Below are 21,399 nucleotides of genomic sequence, written 5' to 3'. Positions count from 1 at the left end.
GGGTAGGGGTGGGGTTGCCGGGTGTTGTAGGCCTACAGTGATATGGGGGTTCTGTGGGGGGTTCTCTGGGGGTTCTGTGGGGGGTCTGTGGTGGTTCTGTGGGGGTTCTGTGGGGGTCTCTGGGGGTTCTGTGGGAGGTCTTTGGGGGTCCTGTGGGGGTCTCTGGGGGGTCTCTGGGGGTTCTGTGGGGGTCTCTGGGGGTTCTGTGGGGGGTCTCTGGGGGTTCTGTGGGGGTCTCTGGGGGTTCTGTGGGGGGTCTCTGGGGGTTCTGTGGGGGTCTCTGGGGGTTCTGTGGGGGGTCTCTGGGGGTTCTCTGGGGGTTCTCTGGGGGTTCTGTGGGGGTCTCTGAGGGTTCTGAGGGGTTCTGAGGGGTTCTCTGGGGGGGTCTCTGGGGGGGTCTCTGGGGTTCTGTGGGGGTCTCTGGGGGTTCTGTGGGGGTCTCTGGGGGTTCTGTGGGGGTTCTGTGGGGGGGTCTCTGGGGGTTCTGTGGGGGGTCTCTGGGGGTTCTGAGGGGGTTCTGTGAGGGGTCTCTGGGGGTTCTCTGGGGGTCTCTGGGGGTTCTCTGGGGGTCTCTGGGGGGTCTGTGGGGGGTCTGTGGGGGGTCTCTGGGGGTTCTGTGGGGGGTCTCTGGGGGTTCTGTGGGGGTTCTGTGGGGTTCTCTGGGGGTTCTGTGGGGGTCTCTGGGGGTTCTGTGGGGGTTCTGTGGGGGTTCTGTGGGGGTCTCTGGGGGTTCTGTGGGGGTCTCTGGGGGTTCTGTGGGGGTTCTGTGGGGGCTCTGTGGGGGTTCTGTGGGGGTTCTGTGGGGGGTCTCTAGGGGTTCTCTGGGGGTTCTGTGGGGGTCTCTGTGGGGGTCTCTGGGGGTTCTCTGGGGGTTCTGTGGGGGTCTCTGGGGGTTCTGTGAGGGGTCTCTGGGGGGTCTGTGGGGGGTCTCTGGGGGTTCTGTGGGGGGTCTCTGGGGGTTCTGTGGGGGTTCTGTGGGGTTCTCTGGGGGTTCTGTGGGGGTCTCTGGGGGTTCTGTGGGGGTTCTGTGGGGGTTCTGTGGGGGTCTCTGGGGGTTCTGTGGGGGTCTCTGGGGGTTCTGTGGGGGTCTCTGGGGGTTCTGTGGGGGTTCTGTGGGGGTTCTGTGGGGGTTCTGTGGGGGTTCTGTGGGGGGTCTCTAGGGGTTCTCTGGGGGTTCTGTGGGGGTCTCTGTGGGGGTCTCTGGGGGTTCTCTGGGGGTTCTGTGGGGGTCTCTGGGGGTTCTGTGAGGGGTCTCTGGGGGTTCTCTGGGGGTCTCTGGGGGTTCTCTGGGGGTCTCTGGGGGGTCTCTGGGGGGTCTGTGGGGGGTCTGTGGGGGGTCTCTGGGGGTTCTGTGGGGGGTCTCTGGGGGTTCTGTGGGGGTCTCTGTGGGGGTCTCTGGGGGTTCTCTGGGGGTTCTGTGAGGGTCTCTGGGGGTTCTGTGTGGATCTCTGGGGGTTCTGTGGGGGTCTCTGGGGGTTCTGTGGGGGGTCTCTGGGGGTTCTGTGAGGGGTTCTGTGGGGGTCTCTGGGGGTTCTGTGGGGTTCTCTGGGGGTTCTGTGGGGGTTCTGTGGGGGGTTCTCTGGGGGGTTCTGTGGGGGGTTCTGTGGGGGGTTCTCTGGGGGTTCTGAGGGGTTCTGTGGGGGTCTCTGGGGGTTCTCTGGGGGTTCTGTGGGGGTTCTTTGGGGGTTCTGTGGGGGTCTCTGGGGGTTCTGTGGGGGATCTTTGGGGGTTCTGTGGGGGTTGTGTGGGGGTCTCTGGGGGTTCTCTGGGAGTCTTCCGGGGGTCCTCCGGGGGTCCTCCGGGTGTCCTCCCAGGGTTCTCTGGGATCCTCCGGTTTCCCAACGTCTCATGGCCAAGCATCGTCAATGCCACGGCAGTGGCAGCAGCCTCCTGACCGCGTCTTGAGACTCAGAGCCGTGCACGCGACGAGCCGGCCCCGCCATGGCTCGGGTTGTTGTTGTTGTTGTTTTTCCACTGCGCAAGCCGAGCCGTGCCGTGCCGTTTGGACGAGTACCAGCTCGGTTCGGCAAGCGGCCGCAGTGGAAAAAAAAATAACAAAGCAACCACCACCACCACCATCACCACCACCCGTGTGTGTGTCGTGCCAGGGGGCCAGCCCTGGCACGGTTCGGTTCACCAGTGGGAAAGGCGGGGCACGGGTGAGTGAGTGAGTGAACGAGCGAGGCGTTGCAGCGTTGCAGTGTCAATACGTTAACCGCTATAATTAGACTCTCCCTCTAATACGTTAACCGCTATAATTAGACTCTCCCTCTCTCCTTCTCTCTTTCGCTCTCTCTGCGAAATAACTTTTTTTTCGTTCGAAATCGGAATTCTCAGAAGTGTTGACGTCACCGCGTTTGATTGTGCTGCAAGAAGAAGGAGCCTATGGGAGAGAGGGGAGGGGGGGTAGAGGGGGGAGAGGGTGGGGAGCGGGGGGAGAGGCGATGCATATTTAAAATGTGAAATATGAAAGCGTCCTTATGATTGAGTCACTAAGGGCTTTCCGTGAATTAAATATGAGCTTTAAAATATCCATGAGAGGGCCACGCGTGTGTGTCATCACGCTTGCGTGACACGCGTGGCATACAGGCATCACGGTGGCTAGGGGATGTTAACTACCTCGCCTGGTAGGCAGGAGCACGTGGGTTCGATCCCGACCCTGACGATGCCTGCTGCTGTAGATTTGGAGTCTGCTTCTCTCTCTCATCATCATCATCACGTTGGCTAGGGGATGTTGACTACCTCGCCTGGTAGGCAGGAGGACGTGGGTTCGATCCAGATCCTGACGATGCCTGCTGCTGTATATTTGGAATCTGCGTCTCTCTCTCATCATCATCACGGTGGCTAGGAGATGTTAACTACCTCGCCTGGTAGGGAGGAGAACGTGGGTTTGATCCCGACCCTGACGATGCCTGCTGCTGCTGCTGTAGATTTGGAGTCTGCGTCTCTCTCTCATCATCATCACCATGGTGGCTATGAGATGTTGACTACCTCGCCTGGTAGGCAGGAGGACGTGGGTTCGATCCCGACCCTGACGATGCCTGCTGCTGCTGCTGTAGATTTGGAGTCTGCGTGTCTCTTTCCACTGTGTGTCCCCTCCACATTTAGAGTCAACACCGTCACGAGTTATTTGTTTGCTGCTGCTGCTGCTGCACATTTCCACACGATGACGACGATGATGACCCAACAACTTGGATGAGCCGCTATCATTTGCGATGGCCGGGTGGTTACTCGACAACGAGACACGCATCAGTTCGTCCGGGACCTTACCACAGTTAGAAACAAATAAATCTCAAACTAGCTTGAGACTAGCCGGCTTCGCCCGGGACTTCTGTCTTGGATTAATTTCATCAAGCCTGAAACAATTGATGCTTGCAATACGAAAAAAAACAAGCCGAAACAAATGGATCGAAGTGAATCGGATGTTTTTCACTGAAGGAAATTCAACCTTAACCCACTTTACACGTGTGGTCGCGTTAGGCAACTCGGCAGGGGAATGACGTGGCGAGCTGAAAATTCTAGATTTGAAGCTTTCGTGACTGCAATGATCCATTACTCTCTGGCTCTATTCGGCAAAGTCACGTTTTGGCCACTTGTGTTGTGTTGTGGCCGAAACGTCGTGATTTTTGTTGTTGTTTTGTATTTTAACCTACGTGACTTTACCGAATGGAACCAGAGCGTGAGCTGAAAATTGTCGCGTTTCCCTTCGGGATTCCAGGCAGCAGCAGAAGCCGCGCTAATTTCACGACTCCCGAGCTCAGCGTTCGAGAGTTGCTGCTGCTCCACACACACACACACACACGGGTGGATTTCCTGCTTTATGGATTTCCTGCGTTATATTTAACAGCGAGCTGAAATTAGTCGCGTTGACTTTGAAAATCGAGACAGCCCAGCCGCGCATTTGTGCGGGACACACGGCCTACGTGGAGGGTGGGTGGGGGGGGATGCGTGACGTCAGCAGGCACACAGCGTGACGTCAGCAGGCACACTGCGTGACGCTACCCGCGTGCGGGTGACATCACAGATGTGACGTCACCGCTCACTTGTGCAATATATTATATCCATTATTTTCCCCCCCCCCAAATAGAAAAAGTCAAATTTTTTATACGTTTTACATTGTGTACAGTACGGGAGCTAACCACATGCCAAATTTTAAGTTTATACTCTTTGGTTCTATTCGGTAAAGTCACGTAGGTAAAAAAAAACAACAACAATCACGACGTTTCGGCCACAACACAAGCGGCCTTCATCAGGTGAGACAGTCTGGTCCCTTCACCTGATGAAGGCCGCTTGTGTTGTGGCCGAAACGTCGTGATTTTTGTTGTTTTATTTTTTTACCCACGTGACTTTACCGAATAGAACCAAAGAGCATGGATCCTTGCAGTCACGAAAGCTTCAAATCTAGAATTGAAATTTTAAGTTTGCCTAGTATATGATAAACATTATTTACCCCCACCCCCCAGCCGCGCATTTGTGCGGGATACACGGCCTTCGTGGAGGGTGGGTGGGGGGGATGCGTGACGTCAGCATGCACACAGCGTGACGCTGCCGCATGCGGGTGACATCACAGATGTGACGTCACGGCTCACTTGCCGTGTAAAATACATCCCTTATTGCTCCCCTCCCCCCCAAAAAATATACAAAAGTCTATTTTTATACTTTTTGCATTGTGTACAGTCTGGAAGCTGCCCACATGCCAAATTTCAAGTTTGTTGCATGTCGGGAAGTATGCTAAACATTTCTAACAGACACACACATATTTATATAGATAGATGCAAATTGAGAAGGGCTCGCATCGTTCTTAGTGGAACCATCCCTAAGACTCACCGGACTTGCGCCGCTTGAGAGCGAACGTGATCAGCCAGGCCCCCGACGTCAGGCTGACACCTCCCAGTGCGACTACGGCCGCCACCCTCCCGCCACCAGCCACCTCGTCACCATCTTCGCCTCCACCTCCTCTCGACCCCGGCACCGGGAACTCCGGCTCCTGGACCTCCACTCGGGTCTTCCGGCGTGCACCGGGACGCCCCCGCGGGGCTGAGGCCTCCGTCGGTGCTGGCCGGACCGGAGTCGGTTTCCAATGGACCGGCGCGGCCGTTGACAGAAACGGATCTCTCTGCGACGGGACTGGACTTTGTTCAAACTGGAGTGGAGCATCGGATGTTGACTGGGCTGGAGCAATTGTTGACTGGACTGGGGGAATTGTTGAACGGATTGGAGCAGCCGTTGACCGGACTGGATCAGCTGTTGACTGGGCTGGACTTTGTTCAAAGTGGGCTGGATCAACTGTTGACTGGACTGGAGCAATTGTTGAACGGATTGGAGCAACTGTTGACCGGACTGGATCAGCTGTTGACTGGGCTGGACTTTGTTCAAACTGGACTGGAGCAACTGTTGACCGGACTGGATCAGCTGTTGACTGGGCTGGACTTTGTTCAAACTGGACTGGATCAGCTGTTGACTGGACTGGAGCAACTGTTGACAGCGCGACAGGTTTCGTCGTCAACCGGGGTGGAGCGGCTGTTGACCAGACTTCTGGGGCTGCGGTCGGCAAAGCTCGGAGCGGAGTCGCCGTGGAGCGGCCCCCGGATCGCGGCAGGCCCGGAGCGTCGTCGATCAAAACCTGGATCGGACTTTCTTGGCCTGGAGCCGCAGAGCCACGTGACGCTAGCGCCTGGTCTGCAACACGGACGGTAGAATTACAATTGGGACGATGATTATTGCTACGATGATGATGATATGGTGAATAAGCACGGGGTTCTACCCTTTCTATCAATACCACAACAGGAGGTGTTTTAAGATGTCCAAACGGGCCGTCCATAAATGACGTCACGCGATTTTGGACGATTTTGGACCCACCCCCCTCGTCACGCGGCGTCACAAAAAGTGAGACCCCCGCCCTCAAATATGACGTCACAAAGCTCTGCCCCCCCCAAAAAAACATGCTTCAAATCGCTTTAAACTATTGTTGTCATTGTAGTGCGTATTTAATGTGGCGCTGCACTCTGATGTTGTGGGAGAAAACATTTATTAACAAGTCTATTTAATTAAGTTAGAACGTGTTGTCTGTATTTATTTGTAAAGTTGCGCATTTTGATGTGACGTCACATTTCTCAAACCCCCCCCCCCTCGTCACACATCGTCACAAACGTCTGACCCCCCCCAACCCACCCCCCAGGTACGTGACGTCATTTATGGAAGGCCCCAAACACCCAAATAGATGAAACCTTTTGCAACGAATCAAAGACTGCATGAACCACACACAGAGCAACGCCTCAAGGCGGACAGCACCAGGACAATGCCACAGGCATCGGATCAATTCTAGGTCGGGGTGAGCAGTTGTAGCGTGGGATGCCTTTGTTGCCGGGATCAAAGTATGAAACGTAAGAATAGTTTCACCCTTTCTGACAATAACACAGGTGCTGTGTTAAGCTCGGGCCGTATGAGGCCCGCGAAGTAATTTGGTCTCTGGCCCTGCAAAAGGCAACCGCTGGCGGAGACTCGAAATTCAATAAATCTGGGAGAGCAAAACTGGAAAAGCAGTTGCGAGTAGCAGCAACATCGTCAATAGCCAGCTAACATCATCAATACCAGCTAACATCGTCAATAGCCAGCTAACATCATCAATACCAGCTAACATCATCAATACCAGCTAACATCATCAATACCAGCTAACATCGTCAATAGCCAGCTAACATCATCAATACCAGCTAACATCGTCAATAGCCAGCTAACATCATCAATACCAGCTAACATCATCAATACCAGCTAAAATCGTCAATAGCCAGCTAACATCATCAATACCAGCTAACATCATCAATACCAGCTAACATCATCAATAGCCAGCTAACATCGTCAATAGCCAGCTAACATCGTCAATAGCCAGCTAACATCGTCAATAGCCAGCTAACATCGTCAATAGCCAGCTAACATCATCAATAGCCAGCTAACATCGTCAATAGCCAGCTAACATCATCAATACTAGCTAACATCGTCAATAGCCAGCTAACATCATCAATACCAGCTAACATCGTCAATAGCCAGCTAACATCGTCAATAGCCAGCTAACATCGTCAATACCAGCTAACATCGTCAATACCAGCTAACATCATCAATACCAGCTAACATCGTCAATAGCCAGCTAACATCGTCAATAGCCAGCTAACATCATCAATAGCCAGCTAACATCATCAATACCAGCTAACATCAATACCAGCTAACATCATCAATAGCCAGCTAACATCATCAATACCAGCTAACATCATCAATACCAGCTAACATCGTCAATAACCAGCTAACATCATCAATACCAGCTAACATCATCAATACCAGCTAACATCGTCAATAGCCAGCTAACATCATCAATACCAGCTAACATAAATACCAGCTAACATCGTCAATAACCAGCTAACATCATCAATACCAGCTAACATCATCAATAACCAGCTAACATCATCAACACCAGCTAACATCGTCAATAGCCAGCTAACATCATCAATACCAGCTAACATCATCAATACCAGCTAACATCGTCAATAGCCAGCTAACATTGTCAATAGCCAGCTAACATCATCAATACCAGCTAACATCATCAATACCAGCTAACATCGTCAATAGCCAGCTAACATCGTCAATAGCCAGCTAACATCATCAATAGCCAGCTAACATCATCAATACCAGCTAATATCATCAATACCAGCTAACATCGTCAATAACCAGCTAACATCATCAATACCAGCTAACATCATCAATACCAGCTAACATCGTCAATAGCCAGCTAACATCGTCAATACCACCTAACATCATCAATAGCCAGCTAACATCGTCAATACCAGCTAACATCATCAATATCAGCTAACATCATCAATACCAGCTAACATCATCACCACGCCTCGCCAAAGAGAAGCAGTTTCAGCCATCAGATTAGGGGCGAGTTCATTAAATGTTTGACCAAATATAAGAGGCTAATTTTGCAAGTTGATAATTTTGTATGGCCCGCGAATGATGTTTTTATAAATATCCAAATGGCCCTTGGCAGAAAAAAAGGTTCCCCACCCCTGAGTTAAGACGTTCAAACACCCAAATATAATTTAGCTTTTGCAAGGAATCAATGTAAATGCGCACATCACTATCAGAGCCATGCTTGTTTGCACGTGCACCACAAAGTACTGTGTGTGTGTGGTTAATGCATTCCATGATTCCTTGCGAAAGCTATCATCGATTCGGGTGTTTGAACATCTTAACACAATCTCCTGTTTTATTTCCACAAAGGGTAAAACAAAAACTCTATTCTTATTTTTCGTACTTTGATCCCGGCAACAAAAGTTATCCCACGATATGATGATGGGCCGTTATGGTTCACACACACACAGCCTGCGGTAGCAGGGGCTGCCACGGTGGCTAGGAGATGTTAACTACCTCGCCTGGTACACAGGAGGTCGTGGGTTCGACCCTGACGCCTGCTGTGTATTTGGAGTTTGTGTCTCTCTCTCATCATCATCACTGTGGCTAGGAGATGTTAACTACCTCGCCTGGTACACAGGAGGTCGTGGGTTCGACCCTGACGCCTGCTGTGTATTTGGAGTTTGCGTGTCTCTCTCTCTCATCATCATCACTGTGGCTAGGAGATGTTAACTACCTCGCCTGGTACACAGGAGGTCGTGGGTTCGACCCTGATGCCTGCTGTGTATTTGGAGTTTGCGTGTCTCTCTCTCATCATCACGGTGGCTAAGAGATGTTAACTACCTCGCCTGGTACACAGGAAGTCGTGGGTTCGACCCTGACGCCTGCTGTATATTTGGAGTTTGCGTGTCTCTCTCTCATAATCACGGTGGCTAGAAGATGTTAACTACCTCGCCTGGTACACAGGAGGTCGTGGGTTCGACCCTGACGCCTGCTGTGTATTTGGAGTTTGCGTGTCTCTCTCTCTCATCATCATCACTGTGGCTAGGAGATGTTAACTACCTCGCCTGGTACGCAGGAGGTCGTGGGTTCGACCCTGATGCCTGCTGTGTATTTGGAGTTTGCGTGTCTCTCTCTCATCATCACGGTGGCTAAGAGATGTTAACTACCTCGCCTGGTACACAGGAAGTCGTGGGTTCGACCCTGACGCCTGCTGTATATTTGGAGTTTGCGTGTCTCTCTCTCATAATCACGGTGGCTAGAAGATGTTAACTACCTCGCCTGGTACACAGGAAGTCGTGGGTTCGACCCTGACGCCTGCTGTGTATTTGGAGTTTGCGTGTCTCTCTCTCATCATCATCACCGTGGCTAGGAGATGTTAACTACCTCGCCTGGTACGCAGGAGGTCGTGGGTTCGACCCTGACGCCTGCTGTGTATTTGGAGTTTGCGTGTCTCTCTCTCATCATCACGGTGTCTAGGAGATGTTAACTACCTCGCCTGGTACGCAGGAGGTCGTGGGTTCGATCCTGACCCTGACCCCTGCTATATATTTGGAGTTTGCGTGTCTCTCTCTCATCATCACGGTGGCTAGGAGATGTTAACTACCTCGCCTGGTCTACAGGTGATCGTGGGTTCGACCCTGACCCTGACCCCTGCTGTGTATTTGGAGTCTGCGTGTCTCTCTCTCTCCCCTTGGTCGCGTTTATTTTTCTCCGGTTTCCCCCTCCACATTTAGAAACCTGCGCTTAGAGCAGCGGCTCTGAACCTATACACTGCAGCCTTGCACTCCTTTGATAATCAACCGTTTAAAAATCTAGAATATTAATCAATACAAAGGTATAAAATTAAATTATTTTATACCCACGTGACTTTACCGAAAGAACCAAAGAGTATATGGATCCCTACAGTCACGAAAGTTTCAAATCTAAAATAAAAAATAGTTAAATGTGAGTTTAGCCTGCGGGTCTCGATGTATTATCTCCGTGGATCTCTGTGGGTCTCTGTGTGTCCCGATGCATTTAGAATATTTGGCTACCGCTTTAAATTTCCACACGACGACGATGATGCTGGTGATGAGGCGCTTTGGTTTGAGCTTCAATCATTTGTGTCGGCCGGGTGAGCACTTCTCCAAAAGAGCTACACACAGCAACTCAGCAGTAGGGCCTTATACCTGGTAACAATATTAAATAGATTTTGATTTAAAGCTTTCGTGACTGCAGTAATTCATATTCTTAGTTTTTTCGGTAAAGTCACGTTGAAGAGAAACAACAAAATAACAAAATATATATAAAACAATAAAAAAATTTCTCACGACGTTTCGACCATAACTCAAACGGTCATCATCAGGTGTGATGATGACCGTTATATTTTGTTATTTTGTTGTTTCTCTTCAACGTGACTTTACCGAAAAAACTAAGAATATAATATTAAATAGCTTAGGTCCAGTTTTACAGTAGGGGGCGATGTTGCTACTGATGTTGCTGTTGCTGTGGTCACCGCATCGCGCGTTTGCAGATGCGCTTCCGCGGCCGTCTGGAACGTTCTTCCGCCCGATATTTGGAAGCCACTGGAGGAGCTATGGCACTTTGAAATCATCATCATCATCTAGATTGACAAACTCGTCATCATCATCTAGATTGACAAACCCGTCTTTCTAGAACTGGGTTTTGCCTTCAGTTTGTTGACCGTCCGCCACACCTCCGATTAGCACGGGTGGCTACGTACGGTAGGAAAGAAGTTTAACATATAGTCCAAAGCCGAGGGGCACCCCCAGTGGCAGCTGTCCCTGTGCATCAGTCTGCCAGTAGGGAGCAATGATTGTTGTGTGGTCTAGCCTAGAGGCACCCCCAGTGGCAGCTGTCCCTGTGCATCAGTCTGCTGTGGTCTCGCCTAGGGGCACCCCCAGTGGCAGCTGTCCCTGTGCATCAGCCTGCTGTGTGGTCTCGCCTAGGGGCACTCCCAGTGGCAGCTGTCCCTGTGCATCAGTCTGCTGTGGTCTAGCCTAGGGGCACCCCCAGTGGCAGCTGTCCCTGTGCATCAGTCTGCTGTGTGGTCTCGCCTAGGGGCACTCCCAGTGGCAGCTGTCCCTGTGCATCAGTCTGCTGTGTGGTCTCGCCTAGGGGCACTCCCAGTGGCAGCTGTCCCTGTGCATCAGTCTGCTGTGGTCTAGCCTAGGGGCACCCCCAGTGGCAGCTGTCCCTGTGCATCAGTCTGCTGTGGTCTCGCCTAGGGGCACCCCCAGTGGCAGCTGTCCCTGTGCATCAGTCTGCTGTGTGGTCTCGCCTAGGGGCACCCCCAGTGGCAGCTGTCCCTGTGCATCAGTCTGCTGTGTGGTCTCGCCTAGGGGCACCCCCAGTGGCAGCTGTCCCTGTGCATCAGTCTGCTGTGTGGTCTAGCCTAGGGGCATCCCCAGTGGCAGCTGTCCCTGTGCATTAGTCTGCTGTGTGGTCTCGCCTAGGGGCACCCCCAGTGGCAGCTGTCCCTGTGCATCAGTCTGCTGTGTGGTCTAGCCTAGGGGCACCCCCAGTGGCAGCTGTCCCTGTGCATCAGTCTGCTGTGGTCTAGCCTAGGGGCACCCCCAGTGGCCGCTGTCCCTGTGCATCAGTCTGCTGTGGTCTAGCCTAGGGGCACCCCCAGTGGCAGCTGTCCCTGTGCATCAGTCTGCTGTGGTCTCGCCTAGGGGCACCCCCAGTGGCAGCTGTCCCTGTGCATCAGTTTGCTGTGTGGTCTCGCCTAGGGGCACCCCCACACGATGGGGCGCGGGCTGGGCCGGTGGGGCGGGCAGCAGCAGTGTGCGGTTATCCGCGACCATACTTCACCAATCCTGGTGTCACCTCCTCCTCCTCTCACCTCCACCTCCTCCTCCTGGCCCTCACCTCTGTAGCACAGCGCCCTCTTCTTGCGTCGACAGCCATCGTCGTTCCAGCGCCCGTGCCTCTCATCCCCCCCTCCTCCGCCTCCTCCTCCTCCTCCCGCCCCCACGTAGAGCTCCACGCACTCCTCGTCGCGTTTCCTGCCGTTGGGCTCCCCGGGCGCCCAGGGCAGGAACGGGGCCGGCGAGCCGCTCTCGAGCCACCGCCAGACGCCCGCCGCGTCACGCCGCAGTCCCAGCCAGAAGGAGGCGTGGTGGTGGTGGTGGGGGGGAGGGGCGTGCGAGGGGGCGTGGTGGTGGTGGGGGGGAGGGGCCTGGTGGTGGTGGTGGTGGGGGGGAGGGGCGTGGGAGGGGGCGTGGTGGTGGTGGAGGGGGGGAGGGGCCTGGTGGTGGGTGGCGGCGTGCGCGAGGCGCGCGTTGAGCCGCGCGTCCCCCACGGTCGCGAGGTGGCCCCCGTGCGCGTGGCAGTAGCGCGCGGCCACGCTCCACGGCAGCGCGCGCGCCGAGAGGAAGAATTGTGCCGCGCGTGGCGTGCCCGCTGGGGGGAGGAGGGGGGAGGGGAGGATGAGTGGTTATGTGTGTTCGTGGTGTGTGTGTGTGGTTGTGGTTGTGTGTGTGTTCGTGGTGTGTGTGTGTGGTTGTGTGTGTGTTCGTGGTGTGTGTGGTTGTGTGTGTGTGTGTTCGTGGTGTGTGTGTGTGTGTGGTTGTGTGTGTGTGTTCGTGGTGTGTGTGGTTGTGTGTGTGTGTGTTCGTGGTGTGTGTGGTTGTGTGTGTGTGTGTTCGTGGTGTGTGTGTGTGGTTGTGTGTGTGTGGTTGGGTGTGTGTGTGTTCGTGGGGTGTGTGTTCGTGGTGTGTGTGTGTTTGTTCGTGGTGTGTGTGTGTGGTTGTGGTTGTGTGTTCGTGGTGTGTGTGGTTGTGTGTGGTTTCAGGAAAGGGCGGTCCTGCACAGATGCCATATTTTCTGTCCGTCTGCTACAGCAGAGGTGTAGGGAATTCCAACAAGACCTACATCTCTGCTTTATTGACCTGGTCAAGGCCTATGATACCATCGGTAGGCCTGGGCTCTGGGTTGTTCTTCGTGCTTTTGGAGTACCTGACCGTCTGCTCACGATCATTAAGGACCTTCATGATGGTGAGCGGGCCCGGGTAAAACTACGTGGCCGGGAGTCAGAGCCATTCCCTGTACACCTTGGGGTGCGACAGGGATGTCCTCTGGCTCCCACATTATTTAACATCTAATTTGACCACGTAGTTCGTGAAGCCTTCAATAGCTGTACCGGGGGAATCTCCATATGGTACAGATATAATGGGAGGCTGATCGATGCCCGGGTGCGGTCAAGGGATGGCTCCCAATTGCTCAACCACGTTATGTATGCTGATGATTTGGTAATAGCTGCTCATTCAGAGGAGGAGTTGGAGCCGCTGCTGCTGAGACTGGAGCGTGCCACTAAGAGGTGGGGCCTTACCATCAGCCCCACCAAAACTAAGCACCTGCCTGGGTATTTTGTACCATCGGACACTCCACCCCCACAACTCCCAATCGGTGATGGGGCAGTTGTGCAGAGAGTGGAGAGTTTCCCATACCTGGGCAGTGTGCTTATGACCGGCTCCAGTTTAACAGCAGAGGTCTGACTCAGAATCAGTCGAGTGGCAATATCTTTTCATCGATTGCGTAACGCTGTGTGGAAGCTACCTGGTCTGTCGCTCCGCACTAAGCTTCAGGTCTTCTCGGCCACGGTCATTCCCTTCCTTCTCTACGCTTGCGAAACGTGGACCCCCCTAATGGAGCATTTTCGCCGATTGGAAACATTTAGGCTGGCCTGCCTACGATCCATCCTGGGTTTAACCAGGCTGTATTGTGTGAGGAGCTCACAAATCTTGGAAAGATCTGGGCAAAGTCCCATCGGTGAGCTCCTCCGGCAGGCAAGGCTGCGTTGTCTGGGTCATGTAGCCTGCATGCCCAGCCACCGCATGCCTAAACAGATTTTGTTCGGCCTGATCGAGGGGGCTAAACGGGCGCGGCACGGGCTAGAGAAGAGATGGAGTGATGTGGTACAGGAGGACGTGAAGCTGAGTGGACTTGTCGATGACTGGTACCAGCGGTGTCAAGATCGGCCTCTGTGGAGGAGGTTCGTGAAGGACGCTGCTGGGCAGTTGGAGGCAGTCGCCCTCCAACAACAATGGAGGGCGGAGGATCGACGCTCACAACAACGAGCGGAGCGCCGCGTGGCTAAATCACAGCGGGTTTGCACAGTAGGGGGCACAGGTGGTGCATCAGCCAGTCATCTCAGTCATCTTAGTCATTCGACGCGTGGCACTTGGGTCTGCCCCGTGACCTGCCAGCGGGCGATCATCACTTCACGTGGCCTCCAGGTGCACATGGCCTGGTACAAGCGTCGTGGTGACATCACCGCCACTTAGTGGCGAATGGCGGTTGTTGTTGTTTGTGTGCGTGTGTTTGTGTTTCTCATCGAGTAAAGCCCACTTAAATCAGAAGCTCTTGTTGAAGGGCGACTCTCCGGCAGCAGACGGCCTCAAAGCATTCCCCACAACTACACTCACGACACTCACTCACTCACCTACTCACCCACTGAGTCACCCACTAACCCACTCACTCACCCACTCACTCACCCACTCACCCACTCACTCACCCACTCACTCACCCACTCACCCACTCACTCACCTACTTACTCTCCCACTCACTCACCCACTCACCCACTCACTCACCCACTCACTCTCCCACTCACCCACTCACTCACCCACTCACCCACTTACTCTCCCACTCACCCACTCACTCACCCACTCACTCACCCACTCACCCACTCACTCACCCACTTACTCTCCCACTCACCCACTCACCCACTCACTCACCCACTCACTCACCCACTCACCCACTCACCCACCCACTCACCCACTCACTCATCCACTCACTCTCCCACTCACCCACTTACTCACCCACTCACCCACTCACTCACCCACTCACCCACTCACTCACCCACTTACTCTCCGACTCCCCCACTCCGTCACCCACTCACTCACCCACTCACCCACTTACTCACCCACTCACCGATTCACCTACTCAATCTCCCACTCATTTTCCCACTCATGCACTCGCTCATCCACCCAATAACCCACCCACTCACTCTCCCACTCACTCACACTCCCACTCACCCGCTCACTCACCCGCTCACCCACTCATTCACACTCCCACTCACCCGCTCACTCATCCACTCACTCACTCTCTCGCTCACCCACTCACCCAATCACCCACACACTCTCCCGCACCTTAGCGTGGTTGGTGACGTACGGTGCTAAAGAAATTCAACATACATACACCACTCTCACTGGCCCACTCACTCATCCAACCACTCACGCAACCCCTCGCTTCCCAACCACTCGCCCACTCACCCACTCACTCTCACTCTGTAGAACAGGGGGGGATCACACAAACTCCACTCACTCACTCTGTAGAACAGGGGGAGATCACACAAACTCCACCCACTCACTCTGTAGAACAGGGGGAGATCACACAAACTCCACTCACTCACTCTGTAGAACAGGGGGAGATCACACAAACTCCACCCACTCACTCTGTAGAACAGGGGGAGCTCACACAAACTCCACTCACTCACTCTGTAGAACAGGGGGAGATCACACAAACTTCACTCACTCTCACTCTGTAGAACAGGGGGAGATCATACAAACTCCACTCACTTACTCTGTAGAACTGGGGGAGATCACACAAACTCCACTCACTCTGTAGAACAGGGGGAGATCACACAAACTCCACCCACTCACTCTGTAGAACAGGGGGAGCTCACACAAACTCCACTCACTCACTCTGTAGAACAGGGGGAGATCACACAAACTTCACTCACTCTCACTCTGTAGAACAGGGGGAGATCATACAAACTCCACTCACTTACTCTGTAGAACTGGGGGAGATCACACAAACTCCACTCACTCTGTAGAACAGGGGGAGATCACACAAACTCCACCCACTCACTCTGTAGAACAGGGGGAGATCACACAAACTCCACTCACTCTGTAGAACAGGGGGAGATCACACATACTCCACCCACTCACTCTGTAGAACAGGGGGAGATCACTCAAACTCCACTCACTCACTCTGTAGAACAGGGGGAGATCACACAAACTCCACTCACTCACTCTGTAGAACAGGGGGAGATCATACAAACTCCACTTACTCACTGTAGAACAGGGGGAGATCACACAAACTCCACCCACTCTGTAGAACTGGGGGAGATCACACAAACTCCACTCACTCTGTAGAACAGGGGGAGATCACACAAACTCCACCCACTCACTCTGTAGAACAAGGGGAGATCACACAAACTCCACTCACTCTGTAGAACAGGGGGAGATCACACAAACTCCACCCACTCACTCTGTAGAACAGGGTGAGATCACACAAACTCCACTCACTCACTCTGTAGAACGGGGGGAGATCACCCAAACTCCACTCACTCACTCTGTAGAACAGGGGGAGATCATACAAACTCCACTTACTGTAGAACAGGGGGAGATCACACAAACTCCACTTACTCACTCTGTAGAACAGGGGGAGATCACACAAACTCCACTTACTCACTCTGTAGAACAGGGGGAGATCACACACAAACTCCACTCACTCACTCTGTAGAACAGGGGGAGATCACACAAACTCCACTCACTCACTGAAGAACAGGGGGAGATCACACACAAACTCCACTCACTCACTCTGTAGAACAGGGGGAGATCACACACAAACTCCACTCACTCTCACTCTGTAGAACGGGGAGATCATACAAACTCCACTCACTCACATTCACTCTGTAGAACAGGGGGAGATCATACAAACTCCACTCACATTCACTATGTAGGACAGGGGGAGATCACACAAACTCCACTCACTCACATTCACTCTGTAGAACAGGGGGAGATCACACAAACCCCACTCACTCTCACTCTGTAGAACAGGGGGAGATCACACAAACTCCACTCACTCACTCTGTAGAACAGGGGGAGATCACACAAACTCCACTCACTCACTATGTAGAACAGGGGGAGATCACACAAACTCCACTCACTCACTCTGTAGAACAGGGGGAGATCACACAAACTCCACTCACTCACTCTGTAGAACAGGGGGAGATCACACAAACTCCACTCACTTACTCTGTAGAACAGGGGTAGAGATCACACAAACACCACTCACTCTGTAGAACAGGGGGAGAACACACAAACTCCACTCACTCACTCTGTAGAACAGGGGGAGATCACACAAACTCCACTCACTCACTCTGTAGAACAGGGGGAGATCACACAAACTCCACCCACTCACTCTGTAGAACAGGGGGAGATCACACAAACTCCACTCACTCACTGTAGAACAGGGGGAGATCACACAAACTCCACTCACTCTGTAGAACAGTGGGAGATCACACAAACTCCACTCACTCACATTCACTCTGTGGAACAGGGGGAGATCACACAAACTCCACTCACTCACTCTGTAGGACACGGGGAGATCATACAAACTCCACTCACTCTGTAGGACAGGGGGAGATCACACAAACTCCACTCACTCTGTAGAACAGGGGGAGATCATGCAAACTCCACTCACTCACTCTGTAGAACAGGGGGAGATCACACAAACTCCACTCACTTACTCTGTAGAACAGGGGTAGAGATCACACAAACTCCACTCACTCTGTAGAACAGGGGGAGAACACACAAACTCCACTCACTCACTCTGTAGAACAGGGGGAGATCACACAAACTCCACTCACTCACTCTGTAGAACAGGGGGAGATCACACAAACTCCACCCACTCACTCTGTAGAACAGGGGGAGATCACACAAACTCCACTCACTCACTGTAGAACAGGGGGAGATCACACAAACTCCACTCACTCTGTAGAACAGGGGGAGATCACACAAACTCCACTCACTCACATTCACTCTGTGGAACAGGGGGAGATCACACAAACTCCACTCACTCACTCTGTAGGACACGGGGAGATCATACAAACTCCACTCACTCTGTAGGACAGGGGGAGATCACACAAACTCCACTCACTCTGTAGAACAGGGGGAGATCATGCAAACTCCACTCACTCACTCTGTAGAACAGGGGGAGATCACACAAACTCCACTCACTCTCACTATGTAGAACAGGGGGAGATCATACAAACTCCACTCACTCACTCTGTAGAACAGTGGGAGATCATATAAACTCCACTCACTCTCACTATGTAGAACAGGGGGAGATCACACTAACTCCACTCACTCACTATGTAGGACAGGGGGAGATCATACAAACTCCACTCACTCACTCTGTAGAACAGGGGGAGATCACACAAACTCCACTCACTCACATTCACTCTGTAGAACAGGGGGAGATCACACAAACTCCACTCACTCACTCTGTAGAACAGGGGGAGATCACACAAACTCCACTCACTCTGTAGAACAGGGGGAGATCACACAAACTCCACTCACTCACTCACTCTGTAGTACAGGAGCAGAACACACAAACTCCACACACTCACTCTGTAGAACAGGGGGAGATCACACAAACTCCACTCACTCACTCTATAGAACAGGGGGAGATCATACAAACTCCAATCACTCACTCTGCAGTACAGGGGGAGATCACACAAACTCCACTCACTCACGCGTTACCTGTGATCATCAACACTGCTATGGTCACAGCCGCTCCCGTGATTTTCACCATCGCTGACTCCGAGTCGGACAAATCTGTGGAGCCCATCATCGCACCACGTCAGGCGCGCGAGGCATTCGGCACACGCGCACGTGCGTGTTAGAGAGCGAGAGAGGGAGACACCCCCAGACCCAGGGCTCGAACTCAGGCTCTGGGCAGTACTGCATCAGAGTCTCCCACACGGTACATTATGAACCCAGAGAGAGAGAGAGAGACACCCAGACCCAGGGCTCGAACCCAGGCTCTCAGTGTCTCTTACACAGCACATTATGAACCCATTGAGAGAGAGAGACACCCAGACCCAGGGCTCGAACCCAGGCTCTAGGCAGTGCTGCATCAGAGTCTCCCACACGGTACATTATGAACCCAGAGAGAGAGAGAGACACCCAGACCCATGGCTCGAACCCAGGCTCTCAGTGTCTCTTACACAGCACATTATGAACACATTGAGAGAGAGAGACACCCAGACCCAGGGCTCGAACCCAGGCTCTGGGCAGTGCTGCATCAGAGTCTCCCACACGGTACATTATGAACCCAGAGAGAGAGAGAGACACCCAGACCCAGGGCTCGAACCCAGGCTCTGGGCTGTACTGCATCAGAGCCTCCCACACGTCACATTATGAACCCAGAGAGAGAGACACCCAGACCCAGGGCTCGAACCCAGGCTCTGGGCAGTACTGCATCAGAGCCTCCCACACGGCACATTATGAACCCAGAGAGAGACACCCAGACCCAGGGCTCGAACCCAGGCTCTCAGTGTCTCTTACACAGCACATTATGAACCCATTGAGAGAGAGAGACACCCAGACCCAGGGCTCGAACCCAGGCTCTGGGCAGTCCTGCATCAGAGCCTCCCACACGGCACATTATGAACCCAGAGAGAGACACCCAGACCCAGGGCTCGAACCCAGACTCTCAGTGTCTCTGACACGGCACATTATGAACCTAGAGAGAGAGACACCCAGACCCAGGGCTCGAACCCAGGTTCTGAGGAGTACTGCATCAGAGCCTCCCACACGGCACATTATGAACCCAGAGAGAGAGAGACACCCAGACCCAGGGCTCGAACCCAGACTCTCAGTGTCTCTGACACGGCACATTATGAACCCAGAGAGAGAGACACCCAGACCCAGGGCTCGAACCCAGGCTCTCAGTGTCTCTTACACAGCACATTATGAACCCAGAGAGAGAAACACCCAGACCCATGGCTCGAACCCAGGCTCTGGGCAGTGCTGCATCAGAGTCTCCCACACGGCACATTATGAACCCAGAGAGAGACACCCAGACCCAGGGCTCGAACCCAGGCTCTCAGTGTCTCTTACACAGCACATTTTGAACCCAGAGAGAGAGAGACACCCAGACCCAGGGCTCGAACCCAGACTCTCAGTGTCTCTGACACGGCACATTATGAACCTAGAGAGAGAGACACCCAGACCCAGGGCTCGAACCCAGGCTCTGAGGAGTACTGCATCAGAGCCTCCCACACGGCACATTATGAACCCAGAGAGAGAGAGAGACACCCAGACCCAGGGCTCGAACCCAGACTCTCAGTGTCTCTGACACGGCACATTATGAACCCATTGAGAGAGACACCCAGACCCAGGGCTCGAACCCAGACTCTGGGCAGTCCTGGCTCTGTGCCTTGCCCATTCTGAACCCCCTAAGAGAGCTCCACACTCAGCCACACGGAGAGTAAACGAACTAATAACGAAGTTCAACTATTCATGAGTTTACCAGGTAAGGCCCACTGAGCTGTTAATGTCGCTCTTTAGCAGAGCCGTCACGAAATGAGAGCTCAACGAAAGTGGCTCATCGCGTGGGAATGTGACAACATCCAGATACGGATGATGATGTTTCTAAATGTGGAGGCGATAAACCGGAGAACTCGGAGAAAGTCCACGTGACCACGGGAATAGAGAGAGACGCAAACTCCAAATCTACAGTAGCAGCAGCAGCAGGCATCGTCAGGGTCAGGATTTAACCCACGACCTCCTGCCTACCAGGCGAGGTAGTCAACATCTCCAAGCCACCGTGATGATGATGATGAGAGAGACGCAGACTCCAAATACACAGCAGGCGTCAGGGTCGAGATCGAACCCACGACCACCTTTAGTCCAGGCGTGGTATTTAACATCTAGCCACCGTGATGATGATGAGAAAGAGAGAGACGCAAACTCCAAATATACAGCAGCAGCAGCAGGCGTCAGGGTCTGGATCGAACCCACGACCTCCTGCCAGCCAGGCGAGGTCGTCAACATCGTCCACTCACCTCGCTGTGCCCTGCCGTGTCGCCTTCAAGGACTCTGAAACCTTGAGCTGAACCGAGCCGTGATTTATATCCTCAGACTGTCTTAAGATCGTCATTTATTTTTTTAATACAGAAACCGCTACTGAATAAATAACGAATGTGGGATTTCGAGAAAAAAACATATATAGGAAATAAATTATGAATCTCATTGCCTTCATGTCCATTTCAGAACAAACCCGGATTTTGATTCCGCGAATCAACGTCAATTCCCCTGCGTGGTCTCACGAAGTTAAACAAACACAGCGCGACACACAGGCAATGACAAAGCACACCCGCGTAGCCTTCAGCAGGCCGTGGGGGCAAGTGCCGTGAGCAGCTGAGCGCCTGCCAACGGCCGAGCGGTGTGGGGAGCACCGCGCACGCCCGGCCCTCTTTGTCTCCCCCAGTGGCGATGTTAACCGCGCAACGAACCCGGGGAGTTCAGTTGAAGCTGAGTCGACCTAGAGGAGGCCAGGAAGCCGGTTCAGATATCTCAGCGTCAGGGTCTAGAGTAGAGACCGGGAGTCAGGGTCAGTGTCTAGAGTAGAGACCGGGAGTCAGGGTCTCAGTGTCTAGAGTAGAGACCGGGTCTCAGGGTCAGTATCTAGAGT

At 53.3% G+C, this 21,399-nt stretch overlaps 1 protein-coding gene across 3 annotated transcripts; it reads right to left on the bottom strand.

Moving 5' to 3' along the window:
* Positions 1 to 750: 750 nt before the first annotated feature.
* On the bottom strand, positions 751 to 20,871 carry LOC116957433 (uncharacterized). 3 transcript variants are annotated; one of them, XM_032979573.2, is made up of 5 exons: positions 20,771 to 20,871; positions 18,462 to 18,536; positions 11,779 to 12,312; positions 4,828 to 5,679; positions 1,857 to 2,383 (listed from the first exon to the last, which is right to left on the bottom strand). In XM_032979573.2, the coding sequence occupies exons 2-5, from the start codon at positions 18,511 to 18,513 to the stop codon at positions 2,349 to 2,351; spliced, it is 1,473 nt and encodes a 490-aa protein (XP_032835464.2). In that variant the 5' UTR covers positions 18,514 to 18,536; positions 20,771 to 20,871; the 3' UTR covers positions 1,857 to 2,348. The 3 variants fall into 3 exon arrangements, with proteins under 3 accessions (XP_075912261.1, XP_032835464.2, XP_032835463.2); XM_032979572.2 differs by lacking the exon at positions 20,771 to 20,871 and having other exon boundaries at positions 18,462 to 18,821; XM_076056146.1 differs by lacking the exons at positions 18,462 to 18,536; positions 20,771 to 20,871 and having other exon boundaries at positions 751 to 2,383; positions 11,779 to 12,059.
* Between the last annotated feature and the right edge of the window lie 528 nt (positions 20,872 to 21,399).

The sequence above is a fragment of the Petromyzon marinus genome, chromosome 74 (genome assembly GCF_048934315.1).
Source record: "Petromyzon marinus isolate PM22_M1 ecotype Great Lakes invasive population chromosome 74, UKy_Petmar_22M1.pri1.0, whole genome shotgun sequence".
NCBI lineage: Eukaryota > Metazoa > Chordata > Hyperoartia > Petromyzontiformes > Petromyzontidae > Petromyzon > Petromyzon marinus.
Note: the sequence above shows the minus strand (reverse complement) of the source record. Positions and strands in the feature narration are given on the sequence as shown.

What these genes read in the sequence shown, in the direction of transcription:
- LOC116957433 (XM_032979572.2), bottom strand. Translation starts at nt 18,552, where the DNA reads ATGATGGGCTCCACAGATTTGTCCGACTCGGAGTCAGCGATGGTGAAA. An exon ending in AGCAGTGTTGATGATCACAG is followed by an intron (nt 12,313 to 18,461) that starts GTAACGCGTGAG and finishes TCCTCCCCCCAG; the next exon opens with CGGGCACGCCACGCGCGGCA. An exon ending in TCTCAAGCGGCGCAAGTCCG is followed by an intron (nt 2,384 to 4,827) that starts GTGAGTCTTAGG and finishes TCTCTCCCATAG; the next exon opens with GCTCCTTCTTCTTGCAGCAC.